This window comes from Pongo pygmaeus, chromosome 13 (genome assembly GCF_028885625.2).
Source record: "Pongo pygmaeus isolate AG05252 chromosome 13, NHGRI_mPonPyg2-v2.0_pri, whole genome shotgun sequence".
Lineage (NCBI taxonomy): Eukaryota > Metazoa > Chordata > Mammalia > Primates > Hominidae > Pongo > Pongo pygmaeus.
In genome coordinates, this window is record NC_072386.2 from 123,554,683 (window position 1) to 123,578,281 (window position 23,599).

General features: G+C 50.4%; 1 protein-coding gene across 5 annotated transcripts in view; it reads right to left on the minus strand.

Annotated features, from left to right (window-relative positions):
• AK8 (adenylate kinase 8) overlaps positions 1 to 23,599 on the minus strand; it is a 156,535-nt gene that overhangs the window by 117,787 nt on the left and 15,149 nt on the right. For all 5 annotated transcript variants that reach the window (XM_054500004.1, XM_054500005.1, XM_054500007.1 and 2 more), the window contains 2 exons: positions 23,387 to 23,500; positions 14,459 to 14,527 (listed from right to left, as the gene is read on the minus strand). In XM_054500004.1, the coding sequence (XP_054355979.1) occupies positions 14,459 to 14,527; positions 23,387 to 23,500 (183 nt within the window). The remainder of the gene's footprint in view (positions 1 to 14,458; positions 14,528 to 23,386; positions 23,501 to 23,599) is intronic.

Genomic DNA, 23,599 nt, shown 5'->3' on the forward strand with positions numbered 1-23,599 from the left:
CAGTACTGTGGCTCTCAATGCTGCCACATTGGAGATTAAAGTTCAACATGAGTTTTGGAGGGGACAAACATTCAAACCAAAGCAAGCATAAAGAAAGCAAATTCCTGCTGCAGTCACACTGAAGGTCCTTCCCTCACAGCCCAGCTCCATCTCCAAAGGAGTGAACTGAGTGAACCGAGCATCCCACGTGCTTGGCTTCTTGCATTACGCTTGCGCTTGGCAACCTTTTGAACCATTCCTAACCTCCAGAGTGGTGGGACTCAATCCCAAGTGGAAACTCACACACACACACACACACACACACACACACACACACAAACAAGGTAAGTGAACAGGCATGAGGAAGGCAGGCTGCAGCTGGCTCGGAAATTTCACTGATTTTTTTCCTCAGGCACTACACTGAAAAGACTGCTCACTCTCATCCATCCAGGTATGGGGATATAATAGAACTCACTTGAGTGGTGGTTTCAAAAGTGCACCACAGGCCAGGCACAGTGGCTCACGTCTGTAATCCCAGGAATCTGGGAGGCTGAGGCAGGTGGATCACCTGAAGTCAGGAGATCGAGACCAGCCTGGCTAACATGGTGAAACCCTGTCTCTACTAAAAATACAAAAATTAGCCAGTTGTGGTGGCACACGCCTGCAATCCTAGCTACTTGGGAGGCTGAGGTGGGAGAATCACTTGAACCCAGGAGGTGGAGGTTGCAGTGAGCCGAGATTGCGCCAAAAAAAAAGTACACCATGATGTTGCTGGTAGACCATAAACCCACCTAGAAAGTGTCCAGGACTGTTTTCTAACACAAAGCCCAGGTATGAAGAAGTAGCAGACTTCTACTCATAAGGGATCCTCAAATGGCCTTCACCCAGGTCATCTAGCATGTAAAAAGCATCAACTCTAAGTGGACCTCCGGGCCAGGCACAGTGCTAAGCGCTATGCTTGGATCGTCAGTCACATTTAATCAGAGACAGCGAGACAGCTGTTATTTCAGAGCATGTGCCGCAGCACCTAAGGCCATGCTGCCTGTCTGTGAATTACAGGGCGCTCTACATAGAAAAGCACTGCAGCCCAAGCAGGCTGTCCACACCAGTCCCTGTCTGAGTGTCCCTCGCTGCTGTCTGCCAGCCCAGATATTAAAGGGACGGCTCAGGTCAGAAGATGTGAACCCAAGCCACGTGTGGAGCCCATAAAAATCACATTCCCGGTGCGTGAAGGCCTCTGCCTTTTGACGAATAACAAAATTCTCCACACATGATGAGCCGTCATAATTGGGCACAAGTCTTTCCTTTGCCCCCTGCAGCGGCATTGGGGTGGCATCCATACGTGAAAACATTTCTTTTTTTCTTTGCCAGATATTTTCCTGTCTGTGATATTCCAAATGTCTGGTGCTGGTGACATAAAAATGCCTTTGTCAGAAGGCCTGGCACAAACTTGCCGAGTCCAGCTGAAGCCTGACCTGCCAGTCAGGCAGCCAGGAGCCTCTGCGTGGTGGCCTGTAAAATGCCACACTGACCTGGCCTGTGGGACGTCAACCAAATTCCTTTCTCTGTCTGGGCCTCACTTTCCCTTTTCATAAGAGGTTTTTGTGGGATGATTTCTGTAGATGGCTTTTTAAAAGACATTGATAAGACAAACTGGGATTCATCCACCAGGTGTGATCACTTTTATGTTACACATTTATTTAATGTTTTAAAATCAAGCACCCTGGTGCTTGATTCTTGTTACAGTTGATTAGAGGAATAAAGGAGGAGGAGACAGGAAAATCTCCTGGCATAGGAGATCAGATTGGAAGACTGGTTCTCAAAAACCCGAACCTGCGGTCCCACGGGGGCACCTCCACCCTTAGGGTGCAGTGCTTGAACTTTCTCAAGGTGTAGGAGTCCAAGGCCAAATGGGAAACTTGAAAGCACTAATGATGGGAATAATTTTAGAATACAAGGAAGAAGTCACTAAACAGATCCAAAATTCACAGAAAACAAAGCTAGCACACTGGCCAAAACAATCTCCCCAAAGAAGCCGGAAGACAAGTGTGTTCCTAGTGTTGAAATCATTATTAGGGCATCCGGATGTGACTGGATAGGACTGCTGGATTTTAAACACCTTTCCTTCCCTGGGCCATGTGCATGTTGGGATAAGACTTCACTGCCATGGTGGTACAGAACTGGGGAGTTATCCAAATGGCACTCATTGATTCATTGATTGATTGGTTCATTCATTCATTCATTCATTCATTCATTCATTCATCCATCCTATAAATATTTACCCAGCATGGAGTCTATGCCAGGTACCACATGAAAGATCTTGCATTCCTACTCCTAACTATGACAGTGCAGAGTTGGAGAGCAGAATGCTGCGAGCATGTGTAACAGGCAGGTTGGCCTCATCTGGGGCTGGGCAAGGCCAGGGGAGGCCTCCCTGAAGAACAGACTTGAAGCTGAGGCTGTGGAATGAGAGCAGTTTTCTAGCTAAGGGGTGGGGTTAAGAGCACTATGTATTCCTTTTCTATTGCTGCATAACAATCTGAGTGACTTTAGACAATACAATTATTATCACATGGTTTCCAAGGGGCAGGAGTCTGAGCACAGCTCAGCTGGGTCCTCTGCTCAGTCTCAAAGTCTGCAGTCAAGGGGTTGACTGGGCTGTGTTCTCATCTGGAGGCTTGACTGAGGGAGAACCCTCTTCCCACCTCATCTGGATTGTTGACAGGATCCATTTCCTTGCTGCTGTATGACTGAGGGCTCTGGTTTCTCGCTTGCTGGGGGCTGGAGGCCCCTGCAGTTCCTAGAGACCAGCCGTGTGGGCTTCTCCAACACAGCTGCATACTTCATCATGCCAGCAAGGAAGATCTCTCTCTGGTCTGCTAAGGCACATTCTTACATAACGTAATGTAGCACAGAAGTGACATCCCCTCACCTTTGCCATATTCATCTGGTCCTGCCCCCACTCAAGGGGAGGTGATTACATAGGCATGGACACAAGGGGTGGGAAATCACTGAGAGCTGCTTAGTGATATAGTTAGGACATGTGTCCCCACCCAAATCTCACATTAAAATGTAACCCCCATTGCTAGAGGTGGAGCCTGGTGGGAGGTGTTTGGCTCATGGGGGCGGGTCCCTCATGGTTTGGTGCTGTCTTCACAATAGCGAGTTTTCATGAGATCTGGTTAAAAGTGTGTGGCGCCTCCCCCTCCCACTGTCTCTCTCTTGCTCCTGCTCTGGCCACGTTATGTGCCTGCTCCCCCTTCACCTTCTGCCATGATGGTAAACCTCCTAAGGCCTCCCCAGAAGCAGAGCAGATGCCAGCACCATGCTTCTCGTACAGCCTGCGGAACCGTGAGCCAATTAAACTTCATTTCTTTATAAATTACTCAGTCTCAGGTATTTCTGTATGGCATTGCAAGAACGGCCTAATGCAATTAGGGTCTGGCAGCTGCACACAAAGGCCTGAGCAGGGTGGGCGCAGGTTGAGCTGGGGAAAGGTGGCGGGTACTGAGCGGGTAGATGAGAGAAGTCCAGGGATGAAGCTGAGCTGCAGGCAGGCCCAGGACACACAGGGCTCCTGGAAGCAGTGGAGGGTCACAATCACATTTATTTTAAAATAACAAATGTTTCTCTATGTTTAAAATCATCCTCAGAAGGGTGCACTTTCAAGAAAGTGTGAACATCAGTTGCCTCCAGGGAAGGAAACTGGGTGGCTAAGGAACAGGAGTGAGGGGGGACTTTGGTGCCTTTGCAACCATAGGAATGAATATATCGTGGTTATGAAATAAATTCATTCATTCTTTAAAAAGCCATCCTTCCAGCAGCAATGTGAAGAAAGGATTGGGAAGAAACCAGGGTAGCTGCGGGGAGATGGATCAGGTTCCAAATAAAGGAAAGGGATTCTTAGCAATTTAAATAAAATGGAGCACAAATGGTGACTACAGTCAAGGTAAAATTGAGAATCTCTTTGGTACTGAGCCTTTCCCCCCAAGTTTCCAGAACTTACTGCCTTATGTCTTGGCTTTTCTTTGCCCTACAGGGGTAGTCTGAAGATTCAGGCACATTCTCTTGATTGTCCCTAACAAATGGCTAATGGGTATCCAACAGGTAGAGCCAACTCCTTTTGATTGTTCCAATACAGAGTGCTAATTTTTCTTTCTCTAATGCATTTGATGGTCACTTCAAAAAAAAATTCTTCAAAGAGACTGCATTAGACCAAAAAAGAAAAAAGAAAAAAAAAAGAAAAAGAAACGACCCCCCCTGCATTAACTACAGAATCCTGATGGGTTATGATTGCGTTATTTTTCCCTGAACACTATTCCCTGCATTCTTTTTGTGTTCTAAATTACCAATTCTAGTCCCTGTGTAGCTAAATAATAATAATTACCATATAAATGAATATGCATATGTGTCATTTTTCTCCCTAAAAGCAAGAAAGCCTGTTTATTTTGGATGAGGGTTTGTTTTGTTTTTGAACAACCAAAGCACATAATTAGAAGCCTAACCTCTTACTCTTGAAATCCTGTCTCCAGCGGGAAGAGATGAAAAGGCAATGGATGCCCCTTAAAGGTTAGAAGAAAGTTTAAAACAAATTGAAGGAGATATTTCTTTACTCTGCAGGTAACAACAGTGTGGACATGATCAGAATCACAGAACTATAAGACTAGAAGGGATTTCCATGCTCAAGTCCAACCCCATGGTTTTATAGATGGGAAAACTGAGGCCTAAGGAAGTGAAGCTCTCACCAGAGTAACACTCCCTGTGCCTTCCTGAGATGCAACCTTTGAAACAAGAACAGTGGCCAATAGTGCAACACTGTGTTTGCATCTCAGTTCTGGGACTTAATTGTGGGATCTTCAGCAAGATACACAACCTCTTCAAGGCCTGGATTCTGCATCTGTGAAATAGGGTAGACAGCAGTGCTACCTCCGCAGGGTTGCTGTAAGGACTCCACAGCACATGCTCCTGCTGCCGATGCTACACTCCCAATCAAGGGGAGTCACCCAGAATATAATTACAGCCTCTTGTATAGTGCAAGGTACACCTGCAATGTCACGTAGCAGATAACATGCCAGACCAGGCGCATAGACGATAGCTACCACCATCATCAAAATAATCACAATAATAACATACATTATAAATACTCATACAGTCAATATATTATTTATAATACAATATAATCACATATAGTGTAATGTAACTACTAACGATGTCAATTATAATTGAGATTTTAATTTCTAATACTAACAATAGAGATCATCATCATTTTTACGATGGTGACTTGGGATGCATGGTCCTGTACTCTGTGCACACTGCAGGTGCACTATGCAAAGAGGTTATGCAGACCAAGCTTTTAAATAAGCTCAGGAAGAATTCACAGAAGTTAAATGCATACTTGAAAGACTATTCTAGGCCGGGTGCAGTGGCTCATGCCTGTAATCCCAACACTTTGGGAGGCCAAGGCAAGGGGATCACTTGGAAGTCAGGAGTTTGAGACCAGCCTGGCCAACATGGTGAAACCCCATCTCTACTAAAAGTATAAAAATTAGCCGGGCATGGTGGCATGTGCCTGTAATTCCAGCTACTCAGGAGGCTGAAACAGGAGAATTGCTTGAACCTGGGAGGCAGAGGTTGCAGTGAGCAGAGATCGTGCCACTGCACTCCAGCCTGGGCCAGAATGAGACTCCGTCTCAAAAAAAAGAAAAAAACAAAAAAAGAAAGACTATTCTAGATCACTGAGGGCACGTTTGGGATATCCAGTTGCAATCACAGAGAGAATCACCATATTTTCCCCAGAAACTATCACTCGGTGAGGTAGAGATTTTTTTAAAAATCACAGAAACAAACCTGTCCAGGCCAGCTGGATCCTGTATGAAAACTGTGCAGCCTTGTTAGATTCTGGAATGGGGAAAGAAGGGCAGTGCGGCTTCAAGGGGGTGTATGTAGCCAGTGGGACACACAGATGATCATTGGCAGCCCACCCTGAGGCCCTGCATCTCTGGATTCTAGATTTCCACCTAGAATCCAGAATGCTTACCCACCAGAAACATTTCCATTGGAATGCTGTAACTTGTAAAAATTACTTACACGAAATAGTACTGTTTCAAATGTTTTGAGGTTGGAAAGGAGAGCGACTTTGAGGGTTGCTCAGTGGTATCCAGACACCCACCCTGGGCCTTCCACAATGGATGTGTGGGGTGGATGGGGCAGAGGGGCCCACAGATGCCTTGTCCCCATGCCAAGCCTCTCTTCCTGCTAGGAAGTTCAGATCCACCTCTAACTGATGTGACACCTTTGCTTATTTATCTGGTTTCTTGTCTGTCTCTCCATGACTAGAACTTCTGTTCCTTGAGAGCAAGACGTTTAACTCTCTTGTTCACTGCTTTGGTCCCTGTGCTTAGCAAAGTGATTTGTTGCATGAGAGAACACATGAATGAATGAATGAATAAATGAATGAGTACTTTTAGGAAACACTGACTGGGGAGCCGGGTAGGCCAACAAACCATGACAAGACTTTTGGTCATGACTCTAGCGGAGGAACATATCAGGTGGCATGGGGACACGTGGGGGCCTGTGAATGGCACAAAACACGACAGGGAGTAGATAGGCTTTGCCCAGCCTTTGAGCTTCTGTCCTGGGCTGCACGGCATAGCCCTGGAGCCCCTGGGTCAGAGCGCTGGCCCTGTGCACCACGTGCCTGGTCCACCCTGGCCAGCCCTGCCACTTCCCCGTGTGGCTCTGGGCGTGCCTCAGGCCCTGCAGCTACAAAATGGGCACAATAATATTAACACTGACCATGTAGGGTCCCGTGAAGCTGGAGAAGCTGCTGGGCATAGTGCCTGATGCCAGGCTCAGATGCATGCTACGTTCAGGTCTCTAGCTTCTCCCAGGGTGAGACGGAGAGCTGGAGCAGAGGCTCTGGGCCTGTCTGCTCTCCTCCTGCCTGGACCCCAGAGACTTCTGCCTTCCAGGGGTCAGCAGGTCAGCTCCCGGCTTCTGCTGCACCAAGGCAGCTGGTTGAAGCAAACACTCTTGACCAGGAGAGCGGGCCGGGGGGAGAGCGGGCCGGGGGGGAGAGCGGGCTGGGGGGGGAGAGCGGGCCGGTGGGGGAGAGCGGGCTGAGTTGGGAGAGCGGGCCGGGGGGAGAGCGGCCCGGACACAGCAGTTCCTGCTCAAGTTCCTGGGTCACAGGTGGTTTGGGGATCATAGCATCTTCAAAGGAAATCTGAAAAGGGAAAGGCAGGTCTTCTACAACCAGGCGTGGGGAAGTCCTGCTGCATTTGCTGACTGAGACAGACTGTGGCACCATCTCCACCGGGCCTTTCGTCTGGCAGGGGCGGTGATGGTGGCTCATGAGTAGGCCACATTTTTTAGGTGCGTGTTATTCCTGAGGATATGAACTACACAATTTCTCCCTTCCTGTGTGCTTAGAACGACCACTCATCACACTGAGAGTCTTGGTTCCAGGAGCTCTTGACGTATTGAATTTGAAACACTGCCTGATGGGCAAGACCGTATCCAGCTGTGCTTTCACAGACAGCCCCCACCCCTGCTGAGGGGGTCCAGTCCTGGGCAACTCAGGTACACTTAAGCCAAAGGAGTACCACCCCCCTATATTTGACCAAATTTGATGAGTAGGTATCATAATGAAAAAGAGAAAACAGCTTAGCTTTAAAGATCAAAGAGAGCCAGGCACGGTGGCTCATGCCTATAATCCCAGCACTTCGGGAGGCCAAGACATGTGGATCACTTGAGCCCAGGAGTTTGAGACCAGCCTGGGCAACATGGTGAGACCCTGTCTCTACAAAAAATACAAAAATTAGCCGGGCATGGTGGTGCGCGCCTGTGGTCCCAGCTACTCAAGAAGCTGAGGCAGGAGGATCGCTTCAGCCCAGTTTAAGATCAGCCTGGGCAACATTGGGAGTCCACATCTCTACAAACAATAAAAATGAAAAACAGATGGGCATGGTGGCATGTGCCTGTAGTCCCAGCTACTCAGGAAGCTGAAGTGGGAGGACTGCTTGAGCCCAGGAGGTTGAGGCTGCAGTGAGCCATGACTGTGCCATTGCACTCCGGCCTGGGCGACAGAGCAACACCCTGTTTCAAAAAAAAAAAAAGATTGAAGAGAAGAAAGGAAGACTCCCTTGAATGCTTCCAGCCTGGTGATCTGCTATGCAAGAGTCTAATCCAACTTGGCAAACGCATAAGAAATAATGGATTAAGGCACACAGCATTTTGTATGGGAAAATGCTGGCCCATTTCCAGTCACTCGGGCCATCTTTCCCTCCCCTTTAATGCTCTGCCAAAAGATTGTTTGGCACTTCCTAGGTAAAACCTTAAAAATAGGGACCACTGATGGGTCAATTTTAGGAAAAGTTCCCGTGAGGTTGGTTTGACACTCTGAGTTAAGAGTGTGAAGTTGGGGTAAAGGGCTGGGTTTTCTGGTCCCTGCCTCACTTCTGGCTGCCAGTCCCTCCAGCCTAAGACGGCCCCTCCACAGTCCACTCCAGTCCCCTTCACTAGAGGCTTCAGGAATAACTTGACTCTCCTGGCCGTGGTTTTTCCATCACAACCCTTCTCACCATCTGCCTTGCCTTGGTCATGTTTGACTCTGCCTCCAACTGCAGATGGTGAGCCCGAGGCAGGCAAGACCATCTTGCTAGAAGTGGGGGGTGCTGAGGAGGAAGGTCCCGGGTGTGGGGAAGGGTCCTGGCAGTGAAAACCACGCAGGGCCTGCAGGGGGCACTCAACTGGAGATGCAGAATCAAGTCGCGGGGCTTGGAAGTCAGGTGACTGGGAGGGAACTTAGTTAAAATGAAAGTCTATGGTGAAGCTGGCCTTTCTTCTAACACTCCTGTTTGCTTTTTTTTTTTTTTTTGAGACGGAGACTCACTCTGTCGCCCAGGCTGGAGTGCAGTGGCGCGATCTCGGCTCACTGCAACCTCTGCCTCCTGGGTTCAAGCGATTCTCCTACCTCAGCCTCCTGAGTAGCTGGGACTACAGGCGCGTGCCACCACGCCCGGCTAATTTTTTGTATTTTTAGTAGAGACGAGGTTTCACCATGTTAGCCAGGATGGTCTCAATCTCTGGATCTCATGATCTACCTGTCTCAGCCAACCAAAGTGCTGGGATTACAGGTGTGAGCCACTACGCCCGGCCAGAAGTAGTGGCTTTTTATTGAGAGCTCAAGAGAAAAGGCAGAAATGTTTTCATGATCGATGTGAAAGTGTTACTTAGAACAGGGGTTGGCAAGCCACAGCCCGCGGGCCAAATCTGGCCTGCTGCCTGCTTCTAAGATAAAAGTCTTTCTAGAGCACAGCCATGCCCTTTCGTGTCTGTGTTGTGTACGGCTGCCTTTGTATTACATCACAGCTGAGTCGTTGTGATAGAAGCCATATAGCCTGCAAAGCCTCAACGAGTGTCTCTCCAGCCTTTTCAGAAAACATGTGTCCACCTCCGATTTAGAACAGCCTCTGGGCTCTGGATATCTGCCTACACCTGGGCAGAAGACCATCCACTCACAGTGAACAATTTGAGACAATTCAGACGTGAACACACTGTTCAGAGCCAGCGTTGCAGCCCGGCCTGCAGGGTGTTTGTGTGTAGATCCCACGGCTGAGGGCCATGCAGAACAAGCTCACGAGAACTGCTACTCCCTCGCCAGCATGCTGGAAAGATTCCTGGGTACTGCTTCAGATTTGGGGCTTCCCAATCAATATATATATTTTTTTGAGACAGGGTCTTGCTCTGTCACTCAGGCTGGAGTGCCGTGGTGCATGTCGGCTCACTGCAACCTCCTCCTCCAGGTTCAAGCAATTCTCCTGCCTCAGCCTCCCGAGTAGCTGCGATTACAGGTGCACGCCACCATGCTGGGCAGATTTTTTGTATGTTTAGTAGATACAGGGTTTTGCCATGCTGGCCAGGCTGGTCTTGAACTCCTAGACTTAAGCAATCCTCCTGCCTCAGCCTCCCAAAGTGCTGGGATTACAGGCATGAGCCACTGCATTCAACCCTAATACATTTTTTTTTTTTTTTGAGACAGGGTCTCACTCTGTCACCAAGGCTGGAGTGCAGTGGCGTGATGTCGGCTCACTGCAACCGCTGCCTACTGGGTTCAAGTGATTGTCCCTGTCTCAGCCTCCCAAGTAGCTGGGATTACAGGCACCCACTACCACGCCCAGCTAATCTTTATATTTTTAGTAAAGACAGGGTTTTGCCATGTTGGCCAGGCTGGTCTCGAACTCCTGACCTCAGGTGATCCGCCCGCCTCGCCTTCCCAAAGTACTGGGATTACAGGCGTGGGCCACCACACCCAGCCAATTTTTTGTGTTTTTAGTAGAGACAGGGTTTTGCCATGTTGGCCAGGCTAGTCTAGAACTCCTGGACTCAAGCAATCCTCCTGCCTTGGCCTCCCAAAGTGCTGGGATTACAGGCGTGAGCCACCATGCCCAGCCTGGCCCTAATACATTTTCAAGTGAGAGACAGATGGAGAAAGAGACAGAATCTGTAGGTGCATTTTTTTTTTTTTTTTTTTTTTAAAAAAAGGACACAAGTTCTGATTCTGGGAGACAGGAAATGTGCGCCACCCGCCTTGTCAACCCCAGTGAAAGTAGCTGTAATACATGCATAAAACACACGGGGCAGCTATTCAAGGACTCAGAAAGTTACCCAGTAGTAGGCAAGTTGGGGGAAAAGACTAGAATCCTCAATACCACCAAACCAGTATCTCCTGGCCTGGTCTTAAGGCAACCTGAAGGCTGAAAGTGGGCAGCAGATGGGAGAAGAGCGAGCTAGGAGGGGAGATACCTCTGTGGGGCTTTTCTTTACTCTGTTTCCTCACACTCCTGCCTCCAGGCAGTCCTGCGGTGACCCTGGTGGCAGGGCTGTGTCAAGCCTGCAGGTGCCTGAAACACTGAAAGAGGGGACCCTTCTCCAGTCCCAAGAGAACAGGGCAAAGCCCTGTCAATCCTTCCTTTCTCTGTCCTCCCACCACTTGACCCTGGTCATGGGTGCAGTCCCAGGAAGTGAGTGGCAGACAGGATAAATAACCTCAGTTTTCTGGCCAAAATACCAAAAACAGGAGCACCAGGGAACTAGGAGTTATCAGGAGATGCCAGAGAGGGGAGCTCAGGCAAGTAACTAAACACAGCGTTTGATGAGATCAAAGGCTCACTCCCAAGCTGTGCACGTGTGGGCCTGACCCTAAACGGCATTTCAGAGACACTGAGACATGAACTGTGGCCAGCTCACTGCCAAGTCCCCAGGTGCCCCTGGGTGATGTGCGCACAGCACAGAGCTGCACGGTCGGTCACTGCACAGCACTGCAAAGTTGCTGAGCACAGGACTGACATGGAAACCACACTCTGAGAAGCCTGGTTGGAACATGCAACCTGAACCCAACTGAATCAGTTATCTGCTAAGACAAAAATAATGACATTTGCCATAGGATTTAAACAAGACCCAGAGCCTCATAACAATATTTAAAATGTCCAGGATACAAAATTACTTAGCGCAGGGAGAACCAGGAACATCTCTACTCACATGAGAGCAGATACAGATGTTACCACCAGATAACTCAGATGTTGGAATTAGCAGATGAAAACTCGAAAGCAGCTATTACAAGAAAGTTCCAACTGGTAAAAACATGGAAAGATACAGTCTCAGCAAAGACACAGAAGGCAGAAAGAACCGATGCGATAAGAAACTCACAGGACAAGCTCAATAGTGGAATAAAAAAACAAGGGAAGATTCAGTGACCCTGATATAGTTCAATACAAATTATCACATCTGACTGACAGACAGTAAAAACAACAGGGGCCGGGCATGGTGGCTCATGCCTGTAATCTCAGCACTTTGGGAGGCCGAGGCAGGCGGATCACTTGAAGTCAGGAATTCCCAGACCAGCCTGGCCAACATGGTGAAACCCTGACTCTATTAAAAATACAAAAATTGGGCCGGGCGCGGTGGCTCACGCCAGTAATCCCGGCACTTTGGGAGGTCGAGGCAGGTGGATCATGAGGTCAGGAGATTGAGACCATCCTGGCTAACACGGTGAAACCTCTACTAAAAAATACAAAAAATTAGCCAGGTGTGGTGGCACGTGCCTGTAATCCCAGCTACTCGGGAGGATGAGGCAGGAGAATAGCTTGAACCTGGGAAGCGGAGGTTGCAGTGAGCTGAGATCGCACCACTGCACTCCAGCCTGGGTGACAGAGCGAGACTCCATCTCAAAAAAAAAAAAAAATTAGGCACGGTGGTGTAGGCCTGTAATTCCAGCTAATGGGGAGGCTGAGGCATGTGAACTGCTTGAACTTGGGAGGCAGAGGTTGCAGTGAGCAGAGATTGTGCCACTGCACTCTGGCCTGGGCAACAGAGTGAGATTACGTCTCAAAAAAAAAAAAAGAAAGAAAGAAAGAAAAAATGATAAGAAAAAAAAAGACTGGAGCCTCAGGGACCTGTGGGACAACAGCAAAAGGGCGAATGCTTTGTGTTATTGGAGTTGCAGAAGGAGAGGAGAGAGAGTAGGGTGCAGGAAGTTATGTGAAGAAATAAAGGCTAAAAACTTTGCAAGTTTGGAGGAAAACACAAACCTATAAATTCAGGAGCTCAGCAAACACCAAAAAGAATAAGCCCAAAGAAATTCATCCCAGACATGTCATAATTATAGTAGTCATGTCATAATTATAGTGAAAACTAAAAACAGGCCGGGTGCGGTGGCTCACGCCTGTAATCCCAGCACTTTGGGAGGCCGAGGCGGGTGGATCACCCGAGGTCAGGAGTTCAAGATCAGCCTGGCCAACATGGGGAAACCCTGTCTCTACTAAAAATATAAAAATAAGCCGGGCGTGGTGATGCATGCCTGTAATCCCAGCTACTCGGGAGGCTGAGGCAGGAGAATCGCTCAAACCTGGGAGGTGGAGGTTGCAGTGAGCCGAGATTATGCCACTGTACTCCAACCTGGGCGACAGAACGAGACTCTGCCTCAAAAAAAAAAAAAAAGAAAAGAAAAGAAAAAAAGAAAACTAAAAACAAAGAAAAAATCTTGAAAGTAGTCAGAGAAAAAAAATGATGCATTATTTATAAAAGAATTTGAATGACTCTGGATTTTTCATAGAAACTACAGTGGTCAGAAGTAAGTGGAGGCTGGGTGTGGTGGCTCACGCCTGTAATCTCAACACATTGGGAGGCCAAGGCAGGAGGACTGCTTGAGACCAGAAGTTGGAGACCAGCCTGAGTAATAGAGGGAGATCCAGTCTACAAAAAATTAGCTGGGCGTGGTGGCACACACCTGTGGTTCCAGCTACTGGGGAGGTTGAGGCGAGAGGATCTCTTGAGCCCAGAAGGTCAAGGTTGCAGTGAGCAGTGATTGCCACTGCACTCCAGCCTGGGCAACAGAGCAAGACTCTGCCTCAAAAAAAAAAAACAAAACAAAGTAAGAGCGGAGTGCTAGCTTTGGCAAGCACATATACTAAAATTAGAATACAGAGAATATTAGCATGGCTCCTTAAAAATTACAAAAAAAAGAAAAATTATAAGTGAAACATTTGTAAAGTGCTCAAAGAAAAAAACTGTTAACCTAGAATTCTAAATTCAGAAAAAAATATAGGAGCCTAGGAGTTCGATAACCAGCCTGGGCAACATAGTGAAACTCTATCTCTACAAAAAGTACAAAAATTAGGTGGGTGTGATGATGCATGCCTGTAGTCCCAGCTACTCAGGAGGCTGAGACAGGAGGATCACTTCAGCCTGGGAAGTTGAGGCTACAGTGAGCTGTGATCATGCCACTGGGGTCCAGCCTGGGTGACAGAGCAAGACCCTGTCTCAAACATATATATATACATACATACATACCTATGTACATAAAATAAAATAAAAAGAGAAAAGTAATGACATGACCCAATAGGGTTCCTGTGAGGACACATGAGTTGGTGTGCAAAGCCTTCCTGTGGCGCCCATCAGTGTCCAGTAGACAGGTGCTATGCTGCTGTCCTCCTGAGCCCTTCCCTGTCCTCTCCACCCTCCTTGTGCCCCAGGAGGCCAGCCTCACTGGACTGCTCACCTGGACTCCCGCCCTTTGACTTCACTGGGTTTGGCAGGAGATCAAAGGATAGGAGGCGAGAGTCTGGGGTACATCTAATTCTGCCTCCTGCTGCCTGGCGCCTCACCATCACTTGTTGGTTGCCTTACCCTCCCATGCTTCTGCGATTGTCCTGTCATTAAATGCTGTCTTGTGACCCCTCTGGGTGGGCCAGCTATTTCCTACAGGAACCCTGACCAATACAACGAATTCCACACTGTTACTTTTCCTTTGACAAAAGCAAAATCCGTGTCTGCAGACTAACCTTCACGGAGTTCCCGTTTGCCTGCCTTACCTTCTCTTATGCCTCTGGTCATCTCTGGTCTTGGAGATGAACACACGCCCTTCACCCTCCCCTTTATCTTGGCACGGAAACCCCCAGCTCACTGGAGTGAGTCTTACCCGCTTGATGCAATCCTCTTCAGCCAGGCGTTCCTGAATCAGCTGGACAAGCAGCGCGCTGGGAACTGTCTGAAGGAAAAAGGACACAGAATGATGGCCTGAACCTGCTTCCTGCAGCTCAGGACACAGACCAGCACACAGCCCTCACCAATGCCCTGGCCTCTGGAAAGCACCAACCACCATCGGGCCCCGCCCTTCCTCCACCTGGCGCACCTCTTTCCTTAAACTCTCTTCTCCCCCCAGCATCTTTGAGGGCCTCCCTCACACGTGTACTCACCTTATCCTGTGCCCAAGCCCCAACATGCCCTTGCCCACCTCCACCTGAATAACTCCAGGGCTCCCTCAGAGCCTCAGCCCCAAATGCCAGCCTGCAGGAAGCCCTGCCGGATCCTCCCAGGCCAGGCTGGTGCTACTTCCCGTGCTCCATCGTCCTGGATGGAGAACTCTGTCACTGTGCTAACCACCGCACATGCTAATGGCCTGCCCACGTGGCTGTGTCCCCAGGAAGTTGTAAAGCTCTTCAAGGAAAGGGACAGTGTCCTACTGACTCTGGACTCTACAGTGGCAGGTGGGAGGGGATTGGCTCCAAGACTCAGCAGAGGTGAGTGTGTCCATCTCTTCCCAAGTACACGGTCTGTGACCTCATGTTGGTAACAAAATTGGCCACGGTGGGAGTGTCTACATCACAGAAATGACAAAGGCTACAATAAGGACTCCCCACCCTGCCCCCAGTGCTGGTTGTTGAATATTGACCAGCAGACCACTGCCCCAGCACCAAATGGTATCAAGGATATAGGAAGCCTTGTCGACCATAATGAAACTTCAAATTCCTTGATTCATTCAATAAGTAGCAATCATGACGGCTAGCGTTTGTTGAGCACATGCTATGTGCCAGGCACTGGGCCAAGCATTCCATTCTTCACTTTTTGTAACAACTCTGTGCCATCTACACTCCACTTACAGTAACACGGGCCCCCAAAGAGGAGTCCCAAAGAGGAGTCGCCCTCTTGCCCTTCTGCCTGTATGGTCTGGGTGTACTCAACTCCACCTTCAGATCCGGAGGAGGGCCCTGACTGGTCCAAGCCAATCCGCCCACCCTACTCCTGACCACTGTGATTGATTCAGAGTGTTGGCCCTTTCCATAGAGGAGGAAGCTGAGCCTCGGAGAGGTGAAGCTGCTTCCCCAGGGTGCTCCGCACGCTCCCTTCTCTGCAGAGGACTGGAGAGGAAGCAGCTCTTCTCAGGGGAGTTGCTGAGGCCTGGCCTGTGCCTTTCCTTGTAGTGCACAACAGGGGCTAAAAATCTCCTCTACGCCCACCCACATTTCTGAAAAAGGACATGGGAAGTACAAATACATTCCAATCAGAAAGGCTCCTTGCTGGGGGCAGGGGCTTCCTGGCGCAGCCTTTCTTATGCAGAGCAGAGACTCAGACTTGGCATCAGGGCTCACCTCCCACCTCTGCCCAGGGCAGGCTCTCTGCTCCTGGCGGCTGCGATCCAGCCAGCTGGGTGACCCTGGGCAAAGCCTCGACCTCTTTAGGCCTCACACACCTAACCAGTAGAAATCAGTAATGAGACTGCAAATGTGGCTTTTATTTTAATTTTAAATACACTCCACTTACAGTAACATGGGCTCCCAAAGTTCCTTTGAGGAGTCGCTCTCCTGCCCTTCTGCCTGTATGGTCTGGGTGTGCTCAAGTCCATCCTCAGATCCAGGGGAGGGCCCTGACTGGTCCACGCCAATCTGCACACCCCACTCCTGGCCACTGTGATTGATTCAGAGGCTGCCTGGGACCCAGTCCCAGCCAATGAAAGTTAGGCCCAGGACATCAGTGCAATCATTAGGGGCATGAATCCCTGCTTTCCACCAGATCAGAAGCTGAGAAAATGTAAGAGCGGGAGCTGCAGCAGCCACTTCATGGGCGTGATGGGTGTGGAACAGAATGAAACCAGCACAAAGGGAAAGAGAGAAACCAGACCTAGCCGCAGAATGGCTTTTCCAGGGATGTGGAATGGGAAGAAAAAGGGCAGATAGCGAGAGAATGAGGGAGGGGGCACCTCTGCTGGGAACTGGATGAATATGTTCACTTGAAAGTTATGGGGTCACCATGTTTCTACGAGGTAGACAGCCAAAGTCAAGACCGAGAGCAAGAGGCAGAGAGAGAATGAATGAATGAATGGATGGATGATACACAGAGAAAAAAGGAGACCAGAGAGGCAAGAAGGAGGTGAGCCAGCATCCAGTCCCTGGCTCCAACATCTGCTGAGATACCCTGTGTCCTTATCCTATCACCCCCTACCCCCATCTTTCTTCCCTAAGCCAGTGGTTCTCAATTTGATTGTGCAACAGAATGCTGGCAGAGCTTCTGGAAACACAAACTGCTGGGCCCCAGCCCGGGAGCTCTGATTCAGTAGCTCTGGGATAGAGCTGAGAATGTGCATTTCTAGCAAGTTTTCAAGGGATGTGGATGCTGCTGGTCAGGGCATCACACCTGGAGAACCACTGGCATAAGCCCACCCACACAGGGCCCCCGGGGTCTGGGGGAAGCTGCTAGAGAGGGAGGGTGTCTTTCCACCAGTGTCTGTTTCCCCCAGGTCTCCAGAGGAGCTTCCCCAGGCTGGCAAGGAAGGGGGTGGGCAGGAAGCAGCCCTGTCCCTTCCCTCTGCATCCCCCCTCCATCTCATCCTCTCCCCTCCCATCCCCTTTCATCCTTTCCCAGCCCCTCAGGTCCTCTCCCGACCCCAGGCACAGCCAATTTCCATTCTGGGGCTGTTTTTCCCAGATTTCTCTGCCCTCCCTGACAACACCCATTCAGGAGGCAGCGTTCAAACAGGTACAGGACACAGAGAAGGGTGCCAACCAGGACGCAGGGGGTGCCAGCCACTCAAAGAGCACCGGCTGAAAGGCAGCCAGCCCCGGTGGGGCACAGCGCCCCCTGCAGCCTGCACAGCAGGGGACAGGCCGGCGGCTTTGAGCGCAGCTACTCCCGAGCGCCCCCCGCTGCTCCCCGCCACTGTGCTGTCTCCATGCCAGCTTTGATGTGTCACGTCAGCAGCGGGGCTTTCAGAGGCCGCTTCTAGAAGCCCTGCCAAACTGTCTTAGCAGGAATCAGCCTCCCTCCTTGCAGAGCACTGTGATGCTCTCCCACCCCAGCCCCCAAAGCCTGGCATTTGGGGAGAATCAGGGAGAAGCTGACAGAGTGCAGTGAGGCCGCTCCTGGCTACAGAGAAGGCTCAGCCCTGACTCAGGCCCCTGGCCCCCGCTCTCCCTGCTCGGTGGCACCGCAGCACCCAGTTGCTCCTGTGCTGCTTCTGTGCACTTAAGGGCAGGGCAGGCTGTGTTTGCTGCAATTTGGATTTTTCTCTTCCCTTTCAGCACCCAGTGCGGCTTTGGTGTCTTTCCAGGCCTGGGGGCAGACTCGCTGACCTCCTAGCCCTCCAAGGTGCCGCCCGCTGTTTTGCTATTCTGAGGCAGCCAAGTGTGCAGGTGCCAACCCTGGCTCTCCCCTGGGGCGTCACTTGACTTCTCCCCAGTGGGCTTTCTCACACTGGGATGGCATGAGCCTACATCTTCCTGTCCCATCTCCAGGCCCCACTCTCAGGGACCCTAATGTCCCTGTGTCACCACGGTGAGTGATGCCTGCTCAGAAGTTGTGGGCATTTTGAGCTACAGTGTGAGCTTGGGAAGTAGAGCAGGGAGGGGAACAGGTGAGATGCCCTGATCTGACCCCCAAACCCCCCTTCTCCACAAAGGGGCTCCTCCTGGTAGAGGAGGGAAACCCAGTAGTCGGACTTGAGGTCCCTTCAGAACTGACAGAACATCCTTTAGAGACAACTCCCATTCCAAAGTTACTGCTGCTCGGAGCTGTCAGAGCAGGTTAGGAGACAGCAGGAACTGCCTCCTAGAGTTTGGGAGGGGGAGACGGGAGGGTTGAGGGACCAGAGACAAGAGGAGGGAGGGGAGAGGAGAAGAGGCTTCAAAGGAAGAGAGCAGACCTCATAGCGTGGCACCCAGACAGGTGCATGGAAGGAGGTGGCAGCAAGAGAAACCCTGGACTGGACAAAGGCCAGGGAATTTTCAAAGGAGCGATGGAGCCTGGTGCTCCGGTTTCCCTGGGCTGCAGTCACCTCCTCTACCCCAAGCTTTCCAAAAAGGCCTGCTCGAAGCTGCTGCCTGGAGCTGTTGACTCAGGAAAGGGAGGGAGAGACTGAGGGTGTCCCCACTGTGTCTCAGTTCAGCCTCCAGAAATGGGAGCAGCAAGGCCAGCTGGAGATGGAGTGGCCAGAAGTGAGGGAGACACCCAGCAGGACTGAGAAGCAACATCTGTGGGCTATTTCTTAGAAATCCTCAGAACTACTTGGAGGGGACTATGTTTCTCGTGTACAGACAGAGGTAGGATGAGGGCTCACGTTGTTTTTCTTCTTTGAGACAGGGTCTCACTCTGTCATCCAGGCTGGAGTGCAGTGAATCCATCATGGCTCACTGCAGCCTTGACCTCCCAGGCTCAGCCTCCCAGGCAGCGGGGACTACAGGCGCCCACCACCATGCCCAGCTAATATTTTTTTCTTTTTTGTAGAGACAGAGAAAAAAAAGAAAGGTGGCGATCCTCCCGCCTCAGCCTCCCAAAGTGCTGGGATTACGGGTGTGAGCCACTGCACCCAGGCAGATTTTTTTTTTAAACAGTAGAAATTTAAGGCTCATAAGTACAGGATCAGCACCTGAGAGTGGCTTCTCAGTGGCCTTCCCCCACTGCCCCCCTTCTCCTCCCCCACCCCGCTCCCCTCCTTCCCCCTCTCCTTCCCCTCCTCGCCCTGGGTCTTCCTCACCTGAGCCTTTTTGTGGTGTTTATGACATTGAGTCAGACTGTGGGCTTAGAGACAGGGCCAGAGAAAACAGATGAAGGAAAAAAGACTTGGCCAAAAAGATGAATTCAATTAACTTGATAAATAGAAAGAACGGGAGGCAAAGGTGGCCTTGGGCTGGGATTCCAGGAGCAGCGTTTCAGGGGAACGGGCCTGTGGAGAAGGTGTTAGGGCCACTACTGTGGGAAGAAAAGGTGGGGGTTTCTGCAGTATTACTGGAAGCCATGTCCCTTTCACGGTGTTGGGCGAGAGGATGGGGCCATTTTGACATTCATTTCGATGGTTCTGACCATGTCCTTGGGTCCCTGATCCCCTCCAGGAAGAGCTGTGGGGTCAGCATCTAGACAAAATCACTCAGGGGAGCCAGTCGCCAGCCAATGACCTTGGCTGGTGCCCAGGGACAGCCAGCATCTTCAGGGCATCAAACGTCTCTTCCAGCCCGGCCTGGACCCAGAAGCATCACATGTCCCTGATGGTCCAGTGAGGGAGGGGCCCGAGCGGGAGAGGGCCCAGGAGCCATGAGAACACCATCTCCTCGGGGAGATTTATAACCCTGGCTGGGCCCTGGTGGAATCCTCAGTGAGACTTCTAGGTGTGATAATGTGTCCCTATGCGTTTACTGAAAAAGGGCCCTTATCTTTGGGTTGTGGAAATAAATTAAGACCACCCAAACGAGACAAGCCAAGGCTGTTTACTCAGAGCTTGCTGGGCAAGGGAGTCGGCCAGCATCGTCCACATCTGGCGGACTCGAACACAGGTAGAGGACAGGGAGAGTTCTAGAGGAAAAGGGAAGGCTCCAGGCATGCCTGATGGAGGCTGCTGCTGGGGAGCTGGAGGTGTCTCTAGAGGCGGGCGTTCTACAGGACTGGACAGGGGAGCATGTTTGGCTTTCTCTGGCTGGTCCTAGTTTGGAAGTAGGAACAAAAACTAGAGACACTGCCAGTTATTAATCATGCCCTGGCCCCCTGGCCATTTCGGATAGGTGGCCACAGGGATGACTTAGTTCAGCTTCCTGGACTATTGGAGGAGAGAGCAGCCTGGCTTCCTGCAAGCCCGGCGCAGCAGGCGGCTTCCCGGGTGGGCTCTTGCAGGTCATGGGTTGGTCTCCTGGGCAGGCTGCTGTAGACTGTGGGGCAGAGTCTTATGTTTACAGGAGGTCTCGCCATTGTCTACACTGAATAGTCAATCTCAGTAGATCCGGACTAAAACATCCATGGGGAAGGTCAAATGCTGTCTGGGTTTGCTTTAAAATAACCCAGGGCAGGGGGAGCAGGTGAGGGTGTAACCTGAGCCTCGACCGCCATGAGCTGACATCTGTCGAAGCAGGGGATGGATCCATGGGGGTTCTCAGACTATCCTCACTGGATGGATCCGTGGGGGCTCTCAGACTATCCTCACTGCTTCTGGATATTTTTATGAGATTTCACAACAAACAGTTAAAAACAAACAAAAATCCCTGGCCACTGTGAACCCCCAGCATCCTGGGGCACCATCCCCGTGGGCTTTGTGACACTGCCCGATTCCAGACCGTTCCATGCCTTGGAACATTACAGTGTGCCCTTTGGGAAGGCTTTGCTTAGTGTAACTGTGGTTATGGCTCTAGGGAGTCCCTAAATCTTGCAGCCTGTACCTTCCCAGCCCAGAGCCAGTGCCTAGGACTTAGTAGGTGCTCAGGACTAATGTAAGTGAATTAGTAAATGAATTGAGTCAAACAAGCCACTGATTAATTGCTTTAATGAAGGTTCCCTGGCTCCCATACCCTGGCTTGTGCTTAGTTTTATGGGACCATCGGTCTCCTCACTGGCTGGAAGCTTTTGGGGTAAGGAGAAGAAACTCATCTTGGACTCTCCCACAGCACTGCAGAATAGTGCTGGGCAAAAAGGCAGTTAGGAAGTATTTCGGAAACAACTGGGAAATGCCTAAGATGGAGATGTCTTGGTTAACAGTGGCAACGTAAGAGAATTCTGCTTAGGAGGGCAAAGCTAAGACTAGCAGGAGAAAATCAGGTATTTGAAGGTATCATTACTACTTGCAAAAAGAGCCATAAAGATTCCAAATCAGCAGACAATTTAAAGAGGACATTTAATGAGAGGCCTTGACTGGCAGGCACTGTCTGCAGACAAGGCTATGCATGGCCGAGCCTGCCATGTGCCCACTCGCTCTTCAGAACATTTTACGCCTTCATGAGGCCTGACATCCAGGCCTTTCATCTTCCCTCCACCCAAGTTTCTGAGCCAAGGACCCCAACAAGACACCCTTGAAAGCACTTCAATGTGGTTTGAAATATGTTGACAATTAGCAACATGAAACCCAGGAGGAATTTCCTTAAACTCCCTCCTTTCTGTTGAATTTTATAAAGCTAATAAAAAACATTTTTATCCTACAAAAAAAGCCTTCCCCAAAAAAGCTTATCTTCTGCAGAAAATGAGATAACCACTTTCTTTCTAAAACCATATTCCCAGCCTGAAAGGCTGGTGTCCCGCAAGCTGAAGCCACACAGTCCAACTCCTGTAAGACTGCAGGGGCGGCTGGGGGACTGACTTGCTGTGGGGGTGGTCGCTTGCTGAGCCAGGCTTTCCTTCTCTATCAAGCTGTTGTCATAGGCAGACTTGGGGCTGGGGGTCTGTCAAAGTCACATCCTTCTCTCTCTCTCTTTTTTTTTTTTTTTGTTAACACAGAGTCTTGTTCTGTCACTCAAGCTGGAGTGCAGTGGCATGATCTTGACTCACTGCAACCTCAGCCTCCTGGGTTTGAGCAATTCTCCTGCCTCAGTCTCCCGGGTAGCTGGGAATATAGGCACCCACCACCACGTGCACCTAATTTTTTTGTATTTTTGTAGAGATAGGGTTTCACCATGTTGGCCAGGCTGGTCTCGAACTCCTGACTTCAAGTGATCTGCCCGCCTTGGCCTCCCAAAGGGCTGGGATCATAGGCGTGAGCCATTGTGCCCACCCCATACCTCTCATCTCCGAGAACTGCCATCCCCCACCAACCAGGAGTCTTCATAGCCACATCTGAGCTCTATGGCCTCACTGAGCCCTCACTGAACACCCCTCAACAGAGCTGACTGTGCCTGGGACACGTGACCAGCTAGCCATGGCAGATCCCCCCTCCTGAGGATCTGGCTTTGAAGCTGCCTTTGTGGGTGGTCTGAACCGAGAACACAGGAGACAAGAATGGAGTAGTGGTCACAAGTGGCTGGGAGCATGACAAGAAAGACAGAAGAGAGGAGGAAGAGTCCCCACCTCAGCCTCTCAAGTAGCAGGGACTACAGGCACGTGCCACCATGCCCAGCCAGAGGAAATTTTGAAGAAATATTTTGAGTTTCTATTTGTATTAAAGAGAAATAATGTGATCAAGCCTTATATTTCCCTTTAGAAGATGTTTTTCAAATATTGAGCTGGTGGTCTTTTAGAAACAGAACACCCACACCTCCTGCAATGCTCCCCAACGTGTGTGGGAGGGACAGGGTGAATGGGCACTGCCTGGACCAGAGGGTGGGCTGTGCAGCAGGGTGCCCAGGGCTATGGGAGGGAGACGCCTCTCAGGTACAGAACATGGGGGCTTTCCACTCTGGGGACAGCTGGATAGCTGCCCTTTCAACTGCTGGCGCAGCCCAGCCCTGCATCTCCTGGTGCAGCCCAGCCCTGCATCTCCTGGTGCAGCCCAGCCCTGCATCTCCTGGTGCAGCCCAGCCCTGTATCTCCTGGCACGGGCCGCCGGGTTCAGCACTTGCCTCCATGCCTTTACTCGGCTGAGCCTAAGAAGAAAAGGAGCAAGCCTGGATCATCCCACCAAGGGCTTGGACAAAACAGCCTCCTTCATTCGACCCGTGATCCTTTCCCACTGCAAAAACTCACCTCGGTACCCAACGGGACGTGAGCCCAGTAAAGAATTATCTTCTTCCTTCCTTCATATCCTGCCTGTATCTCATTTTACCCCAGCATTTTCTTGTACTCAATCAAAAATGAAATGGGAACAAGCCAAGCAGTGGTTGGGTGGCAGTGGGTGTGGCAGTGGGCACTGCTGCTGTGTGCCTACCCCTGTCCCCAGGGCCAGTCCTACCTTCCTTTGCAGATAAAGCCTTCTGGCTTCGGTGGCCGTATAGGAAAACTCGTTTAAGATCAGGTTCTCCACAGTGAGGAGACTGCTGTTCAGATGTTTGCAGAGCCACATTGCCTGAAGAAAGGAAAGAAGAAAAGAGCATTTTCATAAAAACAATAAATACACAAATGACTCCATTAAAATGCCCTGGTCCTTCCCTCTCCTACGGGAAAA